We start from the raw sequence: 22359 nt of genomic DNA, 5'->3' as shown, positions 1-22359 counted from the left end.
TAATGGTGGGCGGGGCCAACCACGGAAGCAGAGCTCGCCGGAAACCAAGAGAGCCGGGCTGCGTGGAGGAGGAAGCATGGGAGTCAGTACCTGAGCAGGGCTCCCGTATGCCGGTGGGAGCCCTGCGTGCCTGCCAGGTCCCGAAGTGGCGTCTCCCTGAGCGGTAGCCCCGTGGGCTGTGGGAGCCCCGCACGCTGTAAGGAGAGGAGAGATGCCGAGGGAGTCCTGAGCCAGCCCAGTGAGCGGGGCTGCCTGAGTGCGCCGATGGTGCCGAGGTCGGCACCAGGAGAGCCCTGGTGAAGCCTGTAAGGGGCCCCAAGAGCGGGACCTGTCAGGGCACATGGTCGACCTATTGGAGACCTGCAGAGTCCTCCAGAGAGCCCGGTGAGTGGGGCTCAGTTCTAGCTTGGTGGGGGATGGCATCGGGGCACATTGTCGGTGCCCGCCCCCTGTGGTCGCACTGAGGGTCCCGTGGTGCCCATGCTGGTTCTACAGCTGCCCCGCTTGACAGAGGGCTGCTGCAACATTGGGGACCAGTTCCTCCCCAGTGCTGGGGCCAGTTTCCTCAGTGGCGCCGCGATGGGGACATTTTGAGTTTAGTAGTCCTGGAGTGGGGCTCCACCCCGCCTAATGCTAGTACCAGGGTCTTGTTTGCCTTATTGTACACAGCTGCATCCCAGGAGTGGGCATTCTTACATTAGAGTCCCCAAAAGGGGGGCTCCCACTCGCCAGTGCTTGTTTTTGAGACACAGCTGCGCCTCAGAAGCGGGCAGCTACAGCGAGGGGCATGGTTGCTTTACATATCCAGGGGGGCCCTACAAGGGAATGGTGATATTATGTGTGTACGGACTATGGTCATTCTAGTGGGAGTGTGTTTGTGCTGGTGCTGGCCAAAATGTGATCTATTCCCCATGATTGTGGTATAATGTATTTCTATGCCTAATGAGTATGCCTGATATGTTTATTTTTCGCATAGGGTGTTGATGCTACGTTTATTAGCCTGCCGGTAGGTACTGAGTGTTATCCATTTATTACTGATGGTCTTGCATTCACTGTTTATGCCCTATGAGACGTTATGATTACACCTAATGCTAATGTGAATGCCTAATATCAGGTTAAGGGGTTTTAGGTTATGCCTGATCTAAATGTGATCTACACCTATCATGGTATAGTGCTAGGTTCATTCATTCACCAGTAGCTACTGGCTGTTATACCTTTATTGCTGGTGGTTTTACATTTACTGTTTGTACTTTGTGATGGTTCTGGCAGCGACCCGATTGGTGCTGCCTTGTACATAATCCCCTGTAAATTGTGACCTGGTGCCAGTTGGCACAGTGTGTATATATATATATAACTGTGATTGTGATTCTAATGTGTTTTTAGAATACAAAGGCTATTTTTATATGACCTTGTGTGGAGTCTCTTTTGTAGTGTGCCTAGTGTGTCGCCGCTGTGTGTGGGTGTTGCACATATGCTTTACACATTGCCTCTGGGATAGGCCTGACTGCTCGTGCCAAGCTACCAAGGGGGTGAGCAGGGGTTATCCTCAGGGTGTACCTCCCTCTCCCTGACTAGACCGTGGGTTTCTGCCTGGCTCTGGCGCGTGCCCTAGCCTACCGGGAACCCCCGTTTCTAACAGTGCTTAACATTTTTTTAAGTTGGGGACGTGGCTTGGTAGCCGAAGATAGTGGTCGAGCTTCTTTGTGTTTCGGCCGTGATACGATAAATCCATCTACATCCGAGGGGACCACCCTCATGGATTGGCAGACTTGGCTCATGGAGGATCACCCTCCTTTGCCAGGTTGGGCAGTGAGGTGGATGCTGGGCTCACCATGCAATGATTGCCGAGAAGGAGCTGAGTTGGGAGTGGAGTCTGCCCGCTGCATGGGATGCGACAAGCCTGAGTAGCAACACCGAAAACTTGCTGCTGGAAGGGGGGGACTATCCCTCTACCCCTCCCCAGGAATTCAACAATTGTTAGGGTGTGGTGCTCTGGTGAGCAATTTGGCTCCCACGGGATCCTCCAGCTGCCCCTGGTGGGGCAGAGGAGCGGATGCTGAGCCCACCTTGCGGTGATTGTCGAGAAGATGCGGAGGTGGGAGTGGAGGCGAGCTGGGTGATGAGCGGCAGCCCTGAAAACTTGCTGCTGGAAGGGGGGAATATCCCTCTTCCGCTCCCCAGGAATCAAATAACTGCTGGGTGTGGCATTCTGGTGATTGGAAGGAGGCCGCTTAAAAGCAGACACGCAGCGGAGTTGCAGCAGCCCAGCAAGCCTTGCAGGGCCGTGGAGCACGTGGTTTCTGGCGTCACGCCCCTTATCTCTTTGCCGGAGAGGTACAAGCCGGAGGGTCCACCACGAAAAAAGACTACGCCCCTTCAGGATCTGCCAGGTAGGAGGTGAGAGAGGTGTGGGCGGGTAGGACCGCCAGCGGCCTAGCCCATGGTGAAGCTTTTGGTTTAGCTCTATGCCCCTGACGTCGTCGCTGGGAAGATACACGCCGAAGGACCCAACGCAAGAATACTTTGCCCCATTCGGACCCGCTGGAGAGCAGGCCCAGGAGGTGTGGATTGGCCGGGCTGCTAGAGCCATGCCCAGCCCACAGTGAAGATCCTACTGCAGGTCAAAGGACCGGCAGCCAAAGAGCAGTTGGACACCCCAAGGAGACAGCAGCTGCACGTGTCCCTCTGGAACAATAGAGGTGAGGTGGGCTGGCAGGTGATGGGAGGAGGATTTTATTCTCCTTTTCTGAGGAGGAGACCCCTTTGGTTATTAAAAAAAGAGGTAAAGCGACTAAAGAATCCAAACACCTTATGGGTGAGGAACACACATTGGGTAGCCTGAGCGCTACAACAGACGTGGTGTCCATAGCGTCGCGATTAGCAGGAGCGACCATGTTGGCGAAATTGATCTGGGTTTCCCTCGCAGCACAAATAGAATGAGTAGGGTTCATGGCACAAAAGACTGCAGTATTAATACTGATGATGACTATATATATGATAATGAGGTAGATAATGAGATGGATGAGTATGTTTTTGATCCACAGGAGATGTTTGAGACTGATTTCCTCGATGACGATTTGGACTAACCTTCAACTTCGAAGGCTATCAAAAACACTTCGGTGGGGAAATATTTAACCCTACTCCCCTTGCTCAGAGGGGCAATTTTCAAGCTCACAAACTCAGAAAGCAGTTTTGTAAATACTGTTTTCCTAATGAAGAAAAATGACAAGGATTGGCGACCCACAAAAAACTTGAAGGAATTAAACAGGTTTTTGATTTACAGGCACTTCAAGATGGAGGAGATCCATCCTCTGCAAGACATTTTACATGCAAAAAACTGGTGTGTGAAGTTGGATCTGAAAGACACCTACTTCACAATTCCCATTGACCTAGATTCACAGAAGTATTTAGGGTTCAGCTAGAGAGGTATTTTGTACCAGTTCTCCTGTCTTACCTTTGGTCTATCATCAGCCCCTTGGTGTTTCACCAAGGTACTGCGTCCTGTAGTTGTTTTCTTGAGAAAGAAGGGAGTACGTTTATTGATTTATCTAGACAACATGTTACTGATGTCTCAGGATCAGGGGGAATTGCTGAAGCACATGAAGTGGTCAACTTATCTCTTAAAGGCCTTAGGGTTCATTATCAATCTGGAGAAGTCAATCATGGCTCTAACAAGAATTTTGAATTTCTGGGATTTCAGGTGGATACTACTCTGACCCAGCTTTGTCTCTCTCAGGGAAAAATGGCAAAGATCAAGAAGGAGATAGCTCAGGTTCTGGTGAAGGAATTTGTGACTACAAGGGGTCTAGCAAGAGTGCTAGGACCTTTGCCATACTCCATTCAGGCCATTTCCTCAGGTCCTTTGCATTACAGGGCTCTTCAGAGACTGAAATCCCTAGGTTTGCGGAAATGTCTTTGGTATGCAGATGTAATTCCCCTGTCCCAGGAAGCTCGAAAGGACTTACATTGGTAGTTGAACAACCTGGAGAGCTGGAACAGCAAAGCAATATTTGGGAATGTTCCGTAAATTACTGTATAGTCAGATGTAAGCAACCTTGGTTGGGGAGAAAGATTAGGGGATGTAGAAACTGGGGGGAAATGTTCCAAGGAGAAGCTATCCTTACACATAAATTGTTTGGAAATGTTAGCAGGGCTGAAGGTTTTGATGAGTTTCAGTTCTCTTTTAGCAAACAGCGTGATATTGATCCGGATGGACAATTTCACAGCTGTATCATATATCAATCCTCTAGTGGGAGCAAGATCGAAACAACTTGCAGATCTAGCGAGGGCATTTGGTATTTTTGTTGGGATCACAAAATTCTCTTGAAAGCAGTTTATCCCAGGTCATCGAAACAAGCGAGCAGATTGGAACTCAAGATTCTTTAGGGACAACACCGACTGAAAGCTTGTTACCCTGAAGTAATGGAACTAGCAGTAGAGGTCCTCCTTTTGAATCCAGGGAGTCTAGGCCGTTTGTTAGGGCAGGAAGGATAGGAGCAGCCTTTAGTGGTAGACGGAAACTTGAACCTTCTTGTTCAGAGGATTTCAGGAAATTTGGTAGATACTCTGGCCTTTTGGGAGAGGCTAAAAATCTATTGGATGAGTCATGGGCCCCAGGTACCTGGAAAGGATACACAGGAGTATAGAGGATGTAGTGTAGTTAGTGCTTGCAGATTAATTTGGATCCCGTAGAGGCTCCTGCAGTAGACATGGCAAACTACCTTGCTGAGTTGTTCAAATCAGGCTGGTCTTATAGAACTGTTAACCGTTATAGATCTAGTGTTTCGGCAGGACATTCCTTGGTAAATGACTTTGCTGTTGGTAGCGATACTTTGGTTTGCAGAGTAATGATGGGGATAAGACTTAGGTGACCACCTATGACAAGGTATGATAATGTTAATCTTGTTTTTCACCTTTTTGTCTCCTGGCCTGATAATTTATATCTTTCTAGGAGACAAATATTGCAGAAGTTTGCAACTCTACTCTGTCTAATCTCTTTTAGAAGAGTCTCTGATGTTAAGGCATTAGAAGTATTTAATAGGTTTGAATACCCGGATGGGGTGTACTTTGAGATTTGGAAAAGAACTAAAACCATGCCTGAAAACATATTTTATCCCTTTTTTAAAGATTGCAAGAAATTGTGTGTAGTGAGTTACATGAGGGTTTATTAGCAAAGAATGTTGGAATTTAGACCAGATGGTGAGGATCAGTTGTTAATTTCCTATTTAAAGCCCTATGGGGCAGTTTCAACAGCAACTATTTCACTGTGGGTAAGAGCAGTAATGTCCGAAGCAGGAATTGAATTATCCGAGTTTGGGGCACACTCATCTGGGGTTGCGATGTCCAGTAAAGTGTTTTGTGCAGGTGGTACACTTGCAGATATTCTGAAAGGGGGAGACTGGTCAAGTGCTAGCACGTTTACGAGCTTTTATCTTAAACCAGTGGAGCATGTGAGTAGTGTGGTGCTGAGGAGCTTTAAACATGCATAATGGTAGTCTGAGGTCTTGTAATGAAACAGTAATTCTCCAGTTTACTTACAGAGAGAATCTTGATCCCATAAAAGACAACAGAGACTAACATTATCCAACCCACCACTCCCATTTGGTTTCATTTCATATGTATAATTAAGGTTGCAAACAATGATTTATTGTGATTGTATCATTAACTTCATATGTTTCTTTTCAGAGGTAAATATTTATTGACTTCAGAAAGAGTTTTTGTGGTATTACTTGGTTTCTTCTCTCTTTCAGATATTTATTTGCAGGAAGAACGATTTTCAGTCAAGACAAGGAGCATCTTTGGTTTTAGTCACAGCCTAAAAGAAGACTATACTTAGTGACACGGAGTTATATACTGTCTTGACTGTTCTAAAACTGTAATGTTTTGTTTATGATGTATTTTAAGTTCTCTAAAGGGCTGCATGTCAGGCAGCAATAACAGGTTATCGCATAATGTTAGCATCCGTTGTCTTTTATGAAATCAAGATTCTCTGTGTATGCAAACAGCATTTCTGAAGCACTGAGGGGATTGGCACTCAAGCTCCAGGGTTTGTAGGCTTCAGCCACCAATCCAGGATTCTAGCAACTTCAGCTTTTTCTCGCCAGGAGCGGGAGCTTGGTTTGGTAGGTAGATGAATGGAACGTGTTGTAACCTGGGAGATTGGTGTCAACAGTGATGAAAGTAACACAGAGTCACAGTGACTTTGCCTACAGGATTGGCCAGTGAGGAAGATCAACGTATCCAAACTGAAGCATGGAGACCTGATCTCTTCTTGTCTGATGGCTGTCCCCTCCTGCTCCAGTAGCAAGGCAACCAAGTGCTTAGGGGGACCATCCTAGTTGGGTTGTCATGACTAGTGGAACCCTAGAAAGGAGGCATAACTTCATCTTCACTTCCTCCTGAATTCCTCATAATTATTTACATAACAAAGAATTGCAATCAATGAACTTCTTCATCTCATTTTGCTAGGAATGTGTGCCTCTTGAGTGGCTTCTACTATAAGATGATGTCAATAAAACATAATTTTGCCTGAAAGAAGGTTGCTATGCCAGTCTTACACTAGTGGTCGCTGTTCCTTGCATGAAAAGCAAAAGAAGCATGGCAGAACAAGGATATGCGTTAAATCTTTTATCCTCCTGCTATATGACCCATTTTCATGGAGAAATAATGCAATAGTTGTTCCCCTAGTGCCAAACTAAAAAGCAATGACATTATCATTGACATTTGGGCTTTTACAAAAAGGATAGATAGCCTAAATTGTGCTTTAAAATAATCTTTAACTTTTTGCTGTTAGCAAAGAACACTGATTTTACTATGTGGGCGATTTTTCCATCTGAAAAGATCCCACTAATGATTGGATTGAATGTTTTAAATCACACAGGTCAGGAGACCACAGCCAACCAACTGGCCTTCACAATCATGGAACTGGCGAGGCTCCCACAAATAAGGGCTCAGTAAGTCTTTGTCATGTCTGAGAGAAATATTTTAAAGTATATGTGCAAAGAAGGCGACACCACCTGAATAAAAAGATGACTCTCGTTCTTAAACTATAACTGTCATTATTTTTTTTAATAGCCATTTTGTATCAGTTTGCAGCATCACCCACCAACAATCAATCAGTACCACCACATTATGAATCAGATATGTAGACATAGTACATGCATCATCAAATGTCAACATCGTTACTCTGTTAGTCCATGATGTGCCCACCAACCGCCCCATAGCTTATCATGTTTTCGGGGGTATCCCCGTGCCTCTTAGTTCGTCTTTTTCTGGTCAGCACACCAGTCCACCCCTCTCTCACAATACTTCCAATGAGCGCTGTCAGGCCAGATGATGTTGGATAATTAGTTAGGCGACAGGAGCAGGTCTTGGTCACTCAGGCCACACCCCCATAACTATCATTATTGTCAAAAGGGACATATATTTTCACAAAAGTCTACGTTTTGAACTTTGATAAGTGCATTTTCTCCGATGAGAGTGAATGTTTTACTGCTGATATCCATTTGGCTTGTCTGATAAGGTAAAATTATAATTCCAGATTTGTAAAGCACGACTTATCACCCCTAAGGAAATCCAGGCGCTGGTGGCCGTCGAGGAGATGGAGTCAGCTATTGCCCAGAGTCACATTATGCTGAGCTGAGCTGCAGCCGGCGCCGGGGATAGAAACATGAGCCCCACGCTGTGGAGTCAGCCTCTCTGGCCGCTGAACCACACCTCTCCCCATGTCATCAAGGCAAAAAATTGTATTCACTTTTATATATATATAATATATATATATATCTCTCAAAGACATCCAATATTGGTCCACAAGGATTCAATTCATGTCAGATTTTCAGGACAGCCACAGGCAGTGCATTTGCCAACAATGAATGTCATTTGGGTCTTTTAGATTGTCGGTAGTTATTATGAAAATCTACCATGGATCCAATACTTGTGGACCATGTGTAATTGAATGTCAGACATTCCTGATAAAGGGAGCTAAATAGTAATTAAAACGTGATTTGTTTAATTCATACTTAAGCTCTGGATTATCCAAGAGCAATCATAACTAAAGTGTCAGGTTTCTGGCTGGTGATGAGTCCAATATGAGTCCCTGCCCTGCCAAGAAACTGTTCAACGTCATACAGCAGTTCACAAAACCCCCCAGCGAAGCCTTGTACGTCACACCTTCCCAGGAACTCTGCGACAAGCTCAGCTCCTACTTCCATCTGAAGATCAAGGTCCTCGACGACAACTTCAGCGAACAGGCACTAGAAATCACCACCCCCCCCCCCACGGCCGCCGATAAGCCATACATCATGACCTGGAATCCCGCCACCTTCGAACACATCACCGCGACAATGAAGATAACCCACTCAGGAGCCCCAGCGGACCCCTGCCCACCGCACATTTTCCAGAGGGCCGCCGCCGCCTTCGCACCCGAACCAGGACGGATCATCAACACCTCCTTCAGATCCGGCAACTTCCCAAACAACTGGAAGCGGTCAGAGGGTTAACTCTTCCTCAAGAAACCAACCGCTGATCCAACGGACCTGAAAAACTACCAGCCCATCTCTCTCCTCCCCTTCCTGGCCAAAGTCACCGTGAGACTCGTAAACACCCAGCTGACCGCTTTCATCGAAGAGAACTCCACCCTAGACGCCTCCCAGTCTGGATTCTGCAGCAACCATAGCACCGAGACCGTCCTCCTTGCCACCACTGATGACATCTGCATGCTACTCGACCAGGGACACACTGCGGCCCTCATCCTCCTAGACCTCTCTGCAGCCTTCGATACCATTTCACATCGCACACTCGCAGCCGGACTTCACAACGCAGGGATTCAAGGAGCCGCCCTCGACTGGATCCAATCCTTTCTCCCCGGCAGAACCCAGAGGATCAGACTCCCTCCTTTCCTCTCCGAACTCACCGATATCAACTGTGGAGTACCCCAAGGATCATGGCTCAGCCCCACATTCTTCAACATCTACATGGTCCCCCTTGCCGCTATTGTCAGACAGCATGGGCTCAGCATTCTATCCTACGCCGATGACACCCAGCTCATCCTCTCACTCACGAAGAAACCAGAAGACACCAGACTCGGCTTACAGGAAGGAATGAAGAACGTTGCAGCATGGATGAAGGACATCTGCTTCAAGCTTAACTCGGAGAAGACCGAGGTCCTCATCCTCAGACCCTGCACCTCCGCCTGGGACAACACCTGGTGGCCCTCCTCCCTCCGGAATCCACCCACCCCTACAGACCACGCATGAAACCTCGGCATTATCCTCGACTCCTCCCTCTCCATGAACCGCCAGATCAACGCCGTCGCTTCCACTAGTTTCAACTGCCTGCGCATCCTCCGTAAGACCTTCAAATGGATCCCCCTGAACTGCAGAAGGACCGTCACCCACGCGCTCATAACCAGCAGACTGGACTACGGCAGCGCCCTATACGCCGGAATCAACAGAACTCTTCTACACAAACTCCAAACCATCCAGAACGCCGCAGCCAGACTCGTCCTCGAGACACCGCGTCACGAACACATGACCCAATACCTACGAGACCTCCACTGGCTCCCCGTCGAGAAGAGGGTCATCTTCAAACACCTCACCCACGCCTACAAATCCCTCCACAACATCGGACCCAAATACCTCAACGAGAGAGTATCCTTCCACGTACCCAAGAGGAACCTCCGCACCGCCGACCTTGCCCTGGCAGAGGTCCCCCGCATCCGCAGAAACCGAACAGATGGGAGAGCCTTTTCCTGCATCGCAGCCAACACCTGGAACGAGCTCCCTGTGAACATCAGACGCTCCCTTGCCCTGCATACTTTCAGGAAGGACCTCAAGACCTGGCTCTGCAACTGATCCAGAGCTGCACCCCCCCACCAAGCGCCTTGAGACCCTCATGGGTGAGTAGCTCACTTTATAAACTCCCTGATTGATTGATTGCCCTCTCTTCCACATCATTCCCAAATATACTGATGTTGCCAAATATACTGCCAACCACTATTACCAGTAAGGGAAATGCGGAATAAAGAAGAGAAAGGCACACTCCAGGGCGAGTATGATCCTCTGTCCATGGCACAGTGCCCGGTACTTGAACATTCAGGATTAGGACCCCTTCCGTAGTGATGAACCAGGAAGGTAGGTAAAAATGTGTGAGAACAGAACCGCCTCCGGAATAACATGGGAGAAGACTATTAGCAACGTTGCAATAATATAAGGAGTTTGCAGCTGAAATATTACACTTGGTATCTGTGACTTACCAGTCCTCCCACCTGTGGTGCTTTTGATGATCAGGAAGGAATACCAGGAAGCAATCCGGTAATATGCAGAAGAGAAACCATCCTCTGTGGTGGTGGTAGTGAGGGGGGTGGGGAGTTTGTTGGGGTGGGGAGGCTGGTTGTTAAACACATACTGACAAAGGCATATGGAAGCAATCTCAGATGGAATGTTGGGGGAAATGGGAATGAAGACATAGGGGCTGATGGACACTGAAGATGATATTGGCAAAAATGTTATACTTTGCATGATTGCTATTTTGAATTGCATTTGAATATAGCATATACCAGGACCAATAGAGAAATGTACTAAATATGTTATTCTTGCACCTTTTATACTTCTTTCACCTCTTTCTACACTTCTCTGTCTTACTTTTACCTCCTTCTCTTCCATTCTTGCTATCATGTCTACTTTTGACTTCTTCTCATCCCTCTCTCCCATCTTCACTAACTTCCACTTGTTTCACTCTCACTTCTCTGCCCCTCCCCTTTACTTGCTTCGCTCACCTGCATTTCTGTGCTTTTCCATTCACCCACCTCAGTTATTACATCTGCCATTTGTCCTCTTACTTCTGTCCCCACCTCACTTTGATCACATTATCTCACCACATCCATGCATCTCTCTAATTCCCTTTATCCTCCCCATACCTTTCGCCACTGGCTGTTCTTAACTCTATCTTCCACCTTGCTCTTCCTCCTAATTTTTCTCACTCCTCACTCACTCCTATCTACAATCACATATTAACACTTAGCTCTTCTTACGTCTATTTACATGTTTCCAAGAGCAATGTTTCAAGTCACCTATCCTGACGGTTCCTTTGCTTGTGGAAACACATTTTGCAAACAGCCTAAGTCAATATCGCTATACAAAGACTGTAGACATAACACATACTTGTGGTATATCCTTTTCCACATGGGGAAATGGGGTACGCAAAAACAGCGAAAGTTCAAGCTGCTTGGATATGGTTCTATGTCAGAATATCAAATACAAAAATAAAGTCTTACATAAATATTGCATTATACAAAAATGCCATTCTACTGGGAGAGAGAGATATTGGAGAGAGAGCAGTGTAGCACGAGAGGTGATGTTGAGGGAGACGGAAGTTAGAGATAGAGTTGTGGTAGAGGGATAGGTGAGGTAAGAGAAGACATAAAATAAACAGAAAGGTGAAAAGAAACCAAGTTATACAGAGTGGTAGAAACTTAAAAAGGTAGGAAGAGAGAGAGGTGCAGATAAGAGCAAAGTAAGACAGAGAGCGAGACTAAAGTTTAGAATGAGAGGGTTAGAGGGATGGGTACACTGAGGGGTAAGGCATGAATGATAAAATAGAAAGAGATGTGAGGTAGAGGCAGAGATACACCCATCGGTGAGACAGTGAGAAAGGTATAACTATGCAAGACAGGGAGAGTGGTAAACCAGAGAGGGGTAAAATCAGAAGAGGTATTTAAAGGCAGGTCAGGTAAAGAGAGTAGTGAGGGCCAAAGAAAGGTAAAAGAAGAGTTGAATGGTAGAAAGAAAATGATGTTTAGAGAGAAAAGAGGTGAAGTCGAAAGACTGGGGTGAGCTTGTGAGCGGGGGGAGGTTAAACACAGAGAGGGTTGTAAGAGGTAGAGTTAAAAGTAGGGTTGTAGAGATTGGCACAGACTGCAGTAGAGAGAGTTGAGGTCATGATAGAGGCCTAGTGAGTGGTGTTTTGAGAGAGTAGTGAGGTAGAATTTGGTGAGGTGGCGCGAGCTGTGAAAGGAGAGAAAGATCAAGAGAGAAGGGTGAAGTAGAAGATGTAATGTGAAGTAAGGCGAGAGACCTAAAGCAGAAAGGTCCTTTGTGATTGTAATTACAACCCGCTGCCTCAGATTGCGAGAGTTAAGGTCGAGCATGTGCACTAAACTTCTGTGAAGGTAAATTACAGAAGGCTTAGACTGCCCTTACCACTTTACCAGGGAGGCATTTGAAAGGTAGGGGCACTGGGCAGTTGCCCTCTTTTTCTAGATCATAAAACGGTTCTGAGAGTTCAGTTTGACATTAATCAGGGGTGATTATTTATGGACTAGTTAATTTCCGGGAATTTGTGGTGTTTCTAAGAGGCTTCTTTATGGCAGGAAATCCTGTGTTCTTTTGCTATGAGTCGCACCGTTTCCCTTTTCTTCACATTTCTATTACCTTTTTGGAATCTTTCTCTTTAAATATCCCGCACAATGTGCCTCATCCAGAGCTTCATTTGTAAAAAAGTACGTGCCAAGGCCCATCTCGGGAGGCTACGGCAGCCTGCACCACCCATTGCCCCTCCCAGGGCTGCCAATGACAGTACCAACACAACTACATATCTCACTCCTACAAGTGATACAATTCAGGCTATATTTATGTATTTTGACATATGAAACACACTTGTGGTAGACTGTCACTAAAGACGGTGCTGACAATTAAGTGACAGTGCCGAGCACCAGAAACCACTGGCTCAACTTAAGCACTGGCCTCATCTAATGAGCACAAAGTTATTAGCAACCCAAATTCTGCAGAATTCCTTTCTCTGGTAACCCTAACTATAACTACAGGGTAGCTGCCGCCACTCTGAAATAAATATCTCTATCTCTATCTACATATATATATATATATATATATATATATATCAATTTCAACAGCAATGAGGTCAGTGGCGCCAGATCGCTCAACAGCGGGTGCAGACTGCGGGCCGGACCCAAGGCCAAAGTTAATTTTCCCACAAAGTTCAGTCGCACACATCAATCCTTGTTTCTCCAGTTTATTTCACGAACAGAGCCAGTCTGTCAACCGACGCGTTTCGGCTTTGCAGCCTTTCTCACGGTAGCTGCAAAGCCGAAACGCGAAAAAAATATATATATATATATCTTTCTCACTTGACAAAGGCAAACGCCGAAACGCGTCGTCCTTCTAAAGCTAGCGCACAATAAAGGATTTGTGCGGTTTCCTGTCTTCTTATTCCTGGATTCTATTGGAGTATAAGATTTGGATTATATCACAGTGGCTGCTGCCGCCACTGACAGCACCAACGTTGCAGGCCTGGGGGCTGCTCTTGCAGCAAGCTACGGATATATATATATATATATATATATATATATATATATATATATATATATATAATATTCTACTGGCGGCCAGTAGATAGTTATAGTTAGGACCGAGTTCCCATAGGAAATCTGAAAATTCTATTTTGAATAACTTTGGCGCCGGTTGACTTATCTTCGTGAAATTTTCAAAACTAATGTAGCGCTCCACTCAGCTCCTACCCTGAAAGTCTCGGGGTGATTCGTCAAGCGGGGGCTGAGAAAAAAGGGGGGTCCCAAAACGCGTTTTCACCATGCATTTTCCCATAGGACCTTTAGTCGAAGGTATAGCCCGAACGGCTGAACAGAATTACTTGAAATTTGGCAAAGAGGTAGTCCTGAGGTCAGGCATGTGCCTTTTGCATATATGGTGTCAATCTGTTCAGTAGTTCCTGAGAAAATTGCAGTTAAAAGTACATAAATATCTATATGCGCGCACCGTGCGCGCACCAAATGTCCGCGAGCGTAATTCTGATTGGTGGTTAGATGTCAGTCAACATTCCAATCGGTCGAAATCAGGAAGTGTCGGACGCCATTTTGTGTGTGACAGTGAAAAAGAAAGGTCGAGAACGTGAAAAGGGGGCAAGGTAGAGAGTTCCTGACCCCCTAGCCTTTGTCAGGGGGTCCCTGAAGGACCCCGAAGGGTGAAAAAAACATTTATTTGTTTTTCAAAAAATCGTGGGGTGCGCGCACCGTGAAAAACCCTTAAACATTTTAAACTGTTTATAAGTTTATAGAAGATATTATCTATGCTGTTCAACTTTATCCAAATTAAAAAAAAAAGAGCTGATGTCATTTGAGATGTCATCAGTGATGTCACTGACCATGTCATGAATTATGCAATATGTGACATCATCAGCAGTGGATTGCGGGCGCGCGAGATGTAGTTAGTACAACTAACTATATCGGAGGAATTTCAATGGTTTTGTTCGAGTGAAATGTCCAGCTAGCTATAACACCCCTAAAACCTATTGTTTTTTCAGTGAATTTCTAAGGTTTTTTAAATGCTAATTCCTAACTATATCAGGCCTGAAACCTATCGTTTTTTCAGTGAATTTCAAAGGTTTTTTAAATGCTAATTCCTAACTATATCAGGCCTGAAACCTATGTTTTTTTTTCAGTGAATTTCAAACGTTTTTTAAATGCTAATTCCTAACTATATCAGGCCTGAAACCTATGGTTTTTTCGGTGAATTTCAAAGGTTTTGTAAATGAAATTTTTTAATGTATTAATTGTTATACTGATTATTTTGATACTTATTGACTACATTTTGTGAACTGTTTATTTTTAGATATTTTATTTTTTTAATTACATTATACATTACAATACAAAATATACTTTCTCAGAATGAATTACTTTAGTTTAAATACTTTGCAAATAGGCAATAAACTTTTAAGTACAGTAGTTACAGTTGTTGCAATGGGCAACACAATTTCAAACACAATGCAACATTGAGCTCAATGGGAATTTCTAGTCAAATGCAATTAGTTACTTTATGGATTACTTTTCTAACCAGAGAACTGGATCCTAGATTCAGTCCTTGGACATCTCCTGTAAACAGTTGAGTAAAAGTCTTTTGGTTACAGTAGTGATTTTTAAGGAATATTATTGTATTTTAAAAGTTGACACTTGGAAAAGTTCACATAGAATCACCAATGTTATCCTATGGCAGAAAATTCACTTAGCAGGTAAGTAGTGTTATCATTACTTTTTCTTACTCAGTGGTGGATCCTGGATCCAGCACTGGCCAATCTCCTGTAAACAGTTGAAAGAATGTGTTTAAGACATACAGACGATTTTTTAGGAATATTTTTAGTTTGTGAAAATAGACACTTAGTCTAGAAACTTTTCTGGTGAAAACCACACAATGGATTCCTATGGAAGGAAATACAAGTTACTGGTAAGTACGCTTAGAATTACTTTTCAGGGTCAGTGCTGGGCTAAAAGATGCAGCACTGGGTTCTCTCCTGATAACAGGTGAGTAAATCGGAATTCGTAGTTCAACTGATTTTAGAGGAATATTTGTAAGTTTCAAAATTGGAAACTTCGAAACTTTTCTGGTGAAAACCACACAATGGATTCCTATGGAAGGAAATACAAGTTACTGGTAAGTAAGCTCAGAATTTCTTTTCACGGTCAGTGCTGGGCTAAAAGATGCAGCACTGGGTTCTCTCCTGATAACAGGTGAGTAAATCGGAATTCGTAGTTCGGCTGATTTTAGAGGAATATTTGTACAATGGAGAAGGAAGGGGGCGGGGCCTGAGGTGACGTGTGCAAACACGCCCTGTGGCTCGTTTTAAGTTGGGGAATTAATTCCTCTTCAATTCAGAGGCCTGGTGGGCTAGTTGGCACCTAGGGGACCTCTGGATTGAAGAGGGATGAATTCCCCAACTTAAAACGCGCCACAGGGCGTGTTTGCACAGTATCACCTCAGGCCCCACCCCCTACCTTCTCCACTGTGCAAACGCGCCCCGTGGCGCGTTTTAATTTGGGGGTTTAAGTCCCCTTGAATCCTGAGGTCCCCTGGCGGCCAAATAGGCCACCAGGTACCTCCAGTAAGCGCCATGGAGCTGCGTTGCAGAGAGGTGTAAAAAGGGGCGTGGCCTCATTACACCGCTCTGCAACGCAGCCCCCTGGCGCATACTGGAGGTTCCTGGTGGGCTAGTTGGCCCCCAGGGACCCCCAGTATTCAAGGGGAATTAGTTCCCCCTCTGCAAACGCGCCAGGGGGCGCGTTTGCAGAGTGGTGTAAGGAGGGGGCGTGGCCTCCGTCCTGATCCCGGTCTTTTTTTTTTCTTCTTTTTTTTTTTAGAAGGGGGGCTGTGTAGGCCCCCTTCTTTTTCCATTTTTTTGGCCCTGGGAACCCCATCCCCCAGGGCCTCTCCCCAATTTTTGTTTATAAAAATAAAAAATTGGGAAGGGGGCCACGTGGCCCCCCTCCCGAGGCCATAATTTGCCCCGGGGAACCCATCCCCCGGGGCATGGCCCTTTTTTTTTTTTTTTTATAATTTTTTATGGAGGGGGGCTGCGTAGCCACCCTCCTCTGGCCACTTTAAGGTCCCGGGGACCCCATCCCCCGGGGCCGGCAATTGTATTTTTTTTAATCTGGGAGGGTGGCCACGTGGCCCCCCTCCCAGGCCACTTATGGCCCCAGGGACCCCCTCCCCCGGGGCCTGGCCTCTGTTGGGGGCTGTGGGGGGGTCCCCAATCCCCCCACGGTACCAGCTGGCTCCTCGCATCTTGCGGGAGTCGGCATTGCTTTTCCACATGGGGAGCAGCTAACATGCTGCTCCCCATGTGGAAAAGCAATCAGCTTTGCTTCATTGAAGCAAGAGCAAGTTTCCCTGCTCTCGCTTCAATGAAGCAAAGCAGTTTGCAATGACAGGGCGGGAGTTCACGACTCCTGCCCTGTCATTGCAAACTACAGTGTCCCGGGGGTGGGCACCCCGGGACACTGCAGGAGCCGGCCCTTGGGGGTGGCGGTCCCCCGGGCCTATTCAAGGCTCCAGGAGGGGGGCCCCCTCCCACATTGACAAGTTGCCCTGGGGGGTGGCGGTCCCCGGGGCTGGGGGGGCCTGAGAGCCCCCCCATCCCAAATTATTTCAAGCCCCGGGGGCTAACGGTCCCCGGGGCTGGGGGAGCTACGAGCCCCCCCACCCATTTTCAAGAAGCCCCGGGGGGTGGCTGCGGGGGGCCGTGAGCCCCCCCCGCATATGCTATCTTTGAGCCCCGGGGGGTGGCGGTCCCCGGGGCAGTGTGGGGGGACCCCCCCACACTTTTTTTTAATTCTGCCCCAGGGATTTGGCCAATTACCAAAGAAGCACGGGAGCTCCACACTTTTTTTTTTTTTTCGCCCGAAATTCGCGCTGGGTGCGCGAATCTTTTATTTAAAAAAATGCTTTTTTGGCCCTGGGGGTCCTTGTGGGACTCCCTAAGCAGGCTTAGGGGGTCAGGGTGTTTCTACCCTGCCCCCTTTTTGCGTTTTTCGGGTTTGTTTTATAGGTTTCTTGTGCCTCGGTTCTACCGAGGCACAAGATGGCTGCCAACACTTCCTGATCTGGAGTGTTGACAGCCAATTAGAATACAGCTCGTGCACGGCAGGGTGCGCGCTGGGTGCGCGGATCCTCCGAGGCCACAGATATATATGTACTTTTACCTCTAATTTTCTCAGGAACTACTGAACGGATTTACACCATTTTAGCAAAAGGCACAAGTCTGAACTGAGGACTACCTCTTTGCCAAATTTGGTGTAATTCCGTTCAGCAGTTCAAGCTGTAGCTGCGTCAAAAGGTCCTATGGGTAAATGCATGGGGAAAACGCGTTTTGGGACCCCCCTTTTTTCTCAGCCCCCGCTTGACGAATCACCGTGAAATTTTCAGGATAGGAGCGGACCGGAGCTGGCCAAAATTTGGAACATTTCGCGAAGATTCGTCAATCTGCGCCAACGTTATTCCAAATAGAATGTTGCGAATTTCCTATGGAAAATAGGTCCTAACTATATCTACCTACTGGCGACCGCCAGAAGGTAATATATATATATACTGGAAAAAAACAAAGTATAAAATGACTTTAGAGTTAGGTGAATATGTCAGTGACAACACTAGTGTTTTGAACTAAAACAAAACACAGAAATTCACTATAGTTAACAGAGCTAACTATAAATTGCGGCCCTGCCATGCACTGGTTATGACCTCACATATACATACATCACTCATGACATGTTCTATGACATCTCAAATGACATCATTGATGACATCATTGGTGACATCACTGATGACATCATCAAATGAGTGTGTCCGTTATTTTTTTTTATGGTTTACATAGTGGCTGATAACTACCATATTGCTTTTCTACCTAATTTTGTACAGCCTGTGTCCAGCTAATGGACATAGGTTTTCACAAAACGCATGTGCTCCTAATGCATCATAGGTGTGTGGAGGTATTGAACACATTATAATTCTTTGTATTGAAGATTAACTCTGTGTGACAATTGACAACTTGTGTTCAGCATGTTCCACAAAAGGTTTTTGGTTCTACAGCGCAAACATTCTATGCAAAACATATTATGTATTGTAAGCAGCCTTGAGTTATTGACTGATTCATCTGGGCATGACAATTTGTACAGTAAGTTAGAAAACTGTGAGCATCAGGTACTAACCTATGTAATGTGTTTATTTTGCTTTAGAAGATGTTTTATATGTAAAGTCTTCACCACAGTATGAAAGCTGCAGGTAGTATGATCTTTGGCACCTTCAGACCGTGGTTAATTAAAGTAAATAGATGTTCTTTGGACATGTTTTATATAGAGTGTATACTGTTCTTAGCAGATACTTTTTATTACACTCTGGTGTATTTCTCATGAGAGTTTCACTGTCTGCAAACAGTGTGGTTAAGAGTAAACTCTCTCCATAGAGGAAACAGTGTTAACAGTACCCAGTTTCCTACTCCTATCCACTTCATTTCACAATGTAGTTTTAGTGGCTGTCAGGGTTTTGATACAGGTAAAGACTATCCATAGTAGGACATTAGGTATGTATTGTACTCTAACAAAGTGGTCATAGGTAGTGAACCACAATAAAACCTACTACTTACAGGCCCGGACTGGCCGTAGCGGGCACCGGGCAATCCCCCGGTGCGCCGCACGGGTGGGGGCCGGTTTTGGGCCCCTGGGGGCCGTTTTTGTTACAGGGCCGTTTTTGCAGCATAGCTGCAAAATCGGCCCTGTAACAAAATCGTCCGAAAACCGGGCCTGGCAAAGAGCTCGGCGGCAGCCCCAAGCCCCGAGGGGCCGGCCGAGCACTTTGCCAGGGCCGGTTTTGGTTCCCAGTCCGGCCCTGACTACTTACCTATATTTAAGAGCGTAAACCTGAACACAGCAATGCGCAGATAACGGACCACAGTCAAACTATGCTAGAAACTCCTGTTCAAACTACTGTACAACAAGACCCTCCACTATACAGTACACCACTGTATAACACTTTACTTCACTGCACACTACACCACACCACTCCACTCTACTTTGCTCCACTTTATTCCACTGGACAACACTACTCTCTATGATAGTACATTCCATGACACTGTCCTCCACAATCTGGCATATGCATCAACAAAGACTTTTGCGATTCCTTAATTGCGATTTTTAAGGAATTGCAAAAGCCTATGCATGTAGGAATCGCTATAAAAATAGCGATTCCTATAAATTCCTTAATTGCGACTCGCAAATTGCGAGTCGCAATTAAGGAATGCCGTCCCATTCATTCCTATGGGCCTCCAGGCCCATAGGAATGAATTGGAGATTGCATGAGCAATTTGCGAATACCAGTAGGTACTCGCAAATTGCTCATGCAAGTGCAAGGGTGTCAAAATGACACCCTATTGCACCTCTGAAATTGATCTGTGCACATATGTTGCACACACACATGCTCTAAGGGCATGTGTGTGCGCAACATGAAACTTTGAAAAATGCACAAAAGTGCTTTTTTCAAAGTTTTAGCAAATTACCATGAAGTTCAACTTCATGGTAATTTGCTCCCCCTATTAGCGAAATCGCTAATTTTTTCACTTTCATGCATTGCATTTAAGGAATCTCAATTTGGGATTTCTTAAATGCAATCGCAATTTAAGGAATCGCAATTTAGAGATTCCTTAAATAGCGATTTTTGTATTTGGGATGATGCATCCCAAATGCAAAAATACCGGTCGCAAAGGAGCAGATTCTGAGAATCTGCCCGTTTGCGACCGGTTTTTACATTGATGCATGTGCCTGAATATTCTATGACACTTCACTTAACAACGCTCAACTAAATGACGCTCGACAGTACGATTTGAAACACATTTTTATTAAAACATATAAACCATTTAAATTCAATGGAAAACCAAAGGTTAAAGCTAAGTTATGGTTACGAAAAACTTATTTATTCTTTCTATACAAACCCAACTTAAAATATACAAACATAAGAAATTCTAAAGGTATAGGTTAAATTTAGAATCTACCCACTATCAGTTATCACTTAAATTTCTAATTTACACACAACCTTCCATTTAATATGTCACACAGATCCAAACACAGTCTTGTCGCCTTACGCCCCACACTACATTAACTATAACTCATCACTGTACCATGCACTGTGTTATGACAAATTATGTTATATAAGATGTGATAAGGGTTGTTGTGAGTGCCATGATTTCACATAATATAAATAATGTAACATACAAGTGTATAACTAGTGCATGGGGAAAGGGCAAGTTATAGTTAATGTAGTATGGTGAGTGAGGCTACAAGACTGTGTACGGAGGTGAAATTAGTAGGTAGGTTTTAAAGGGTTAACACTTTTGTATATCTCTGCCGTTTGGGACTTGCCAATTATTCAAGTATCAGTGAATTAAAAAGAAAAAAAGAATCTGATTGGAGCCGTTTCTCCCGTCATCCCTTTTCGATCCATGGTACAAGACCTGCCACAGAAGAAAAAAATCTCTTGCAGCAGCCATTACAGGACTTTTACACAGTCAATGTGTTCTGCACTTATGACAATAAAATGCCTCTAAGGATGCAGGGTAGTCACACCCAGACCCCTGGCCACAGTGGGGGAGACCCCCAACGGGGCCCATTTCTTTAAGTATTTTTTTTTTAAAGCACAAAAAGTCATGGTTTTGTGAGTCGGTGTTCTGACTCAAGAATCCCCAACACCTAGAATGGCAGCTGGGGACCGCTTTACTTCTCCTGGTACTGTAGTCCCACACTACCATTTTATGTGTCGGGGATTCACAAGGCAGAAATCTTATTTGCGATCTCAAGGCAAACTTAATGGTTTGATGCTTGTCACAGATTCTCAAATCCTGTTAAGTATCCATGATTTCTAAAAAAAAAACAAAGGGCCTGGCCAAAGGCCTAGCACTCTCTTTTAACCATTGTGCACCAGCCACTGGCTGGGAATGGACAGCGCTGAGGAGATAATAAGTCTCCCTGGTGGATACATGGCGTTCTTGTGAACCTTCAGCAGAAGGTAAACAGTGGTCATCCTGTTGTTTCTCTGTTTTATGATCTAAGTATGCTTACTGTTCTAACAGACCCTGATCCCTCCAAAATGTTCACATATCATGATATCTTACAATCAATTCAAAGTGTTTGATCACTAGTCCCGCCTCCTCTTCCAACTTTTTTAGGTTTGATATTGTGGCCAAGACAGATTATTTCTCATCATAATAAATTGTTGGTGTATTGCATGTTTCTGATGTTTAATCATTAATTCATATTCCAGTCTGGTTGCATTTTCTTTTGCTTGTTATCAATAACATGGTTTATATACGATGCAAAGGCAAGATGACGATTACCAGCATGTGTAAAGCACCCAGCAACCTCAGGTGGGGTATCCCTGTGCTTGGGCGGTCAGGAAGATTAAGTGAGATATTGCTCAGAGTCACAAGGTGCTGGGCTAACCAGGCACCGGTGCCGGGGATCGAACCGTGAGCCCCTGTGGTCCGGAGTCAGCCACTCTGGCTGCTGCACCACACCTCTTACCATGAACACACCTATGGTTTGGGTCAGTGGGCACTAAATAAACACCAGCAGCATTACTTGGAGCAGTGATACTTAAAGTATGGCCCGAAGGCCACTTACGGCCCTCCTGGCCTTTACATGCTGCCCCCTGGTCAAAAGCGGTGCTGGGCTAGTGTTTACTGAGCACTAACAATCAGAATGATGTTAAATAAAGTGGCAAGCATTTATTTACATGTTACCAGCAGTTAAAGAAATGAGAGTAACTAAAGTATCTGGATCCGCTTAACTTTAGAAACGCCTTCATTTTCAGGTTTAAATCTTTTTATTTATTATTCATAACACACCTGCCCATATGGCCGTTGGCTACATGAGAATCATGCACCACATGCGAGTTACAATGAACTCGGAGCGTGCAATCTGTGCATATAGTGGCATAGTAAATTAACAACAAATAACCAGTACGAACCCACCCCCATCCCGATAGAGAGAAGAAATGAAAGAGAAAGGATGAAAGA

At 45.4% G+C, this 22359-nt stretch overlaps 1 protein-coding gene across 4 annotated transcripts in view; it reads left to right on the top strand.

The window, feature by feature from the left end:
* Positions 1–22359, top strand: part of LOC146799131 (cholesterol 24-hydroxylase-like) — a 254690-nt gene that overhangs the window by 195698 nt on the left and 36633 nt on the right. For all 4 annotated transcript variants that reach the window (XM_085626570.1, XM_085626571.1, XM_085626568.1 and 1 more), the window contains exon 10: positions 6881–6953. In XM_085626570.1, the coding sequence (XP_085482696.1) occupies positions 6881–6953 (73 nt within the window). The remainder of the gene's footprint in view (positions 1–6880; positions 6954–22359) is intronic.

Source organism: Triturus cristatus, chromosome 9 (assembly GCF_964204655.1).
Source record: "Triturus cristatus chromosome 9, aTriCri1.1, whole genome shotgun sequence".
NCBI lineage: Eukaryota > Metazoa > Chordata > Amphibia > Caudata > Salamandridae > Triturus > Triturus cristatus.
Note: the sequence above shows the minus strand (reverse complement) of the source record. Positions and strands in the feature narration are given on the sequence as shown.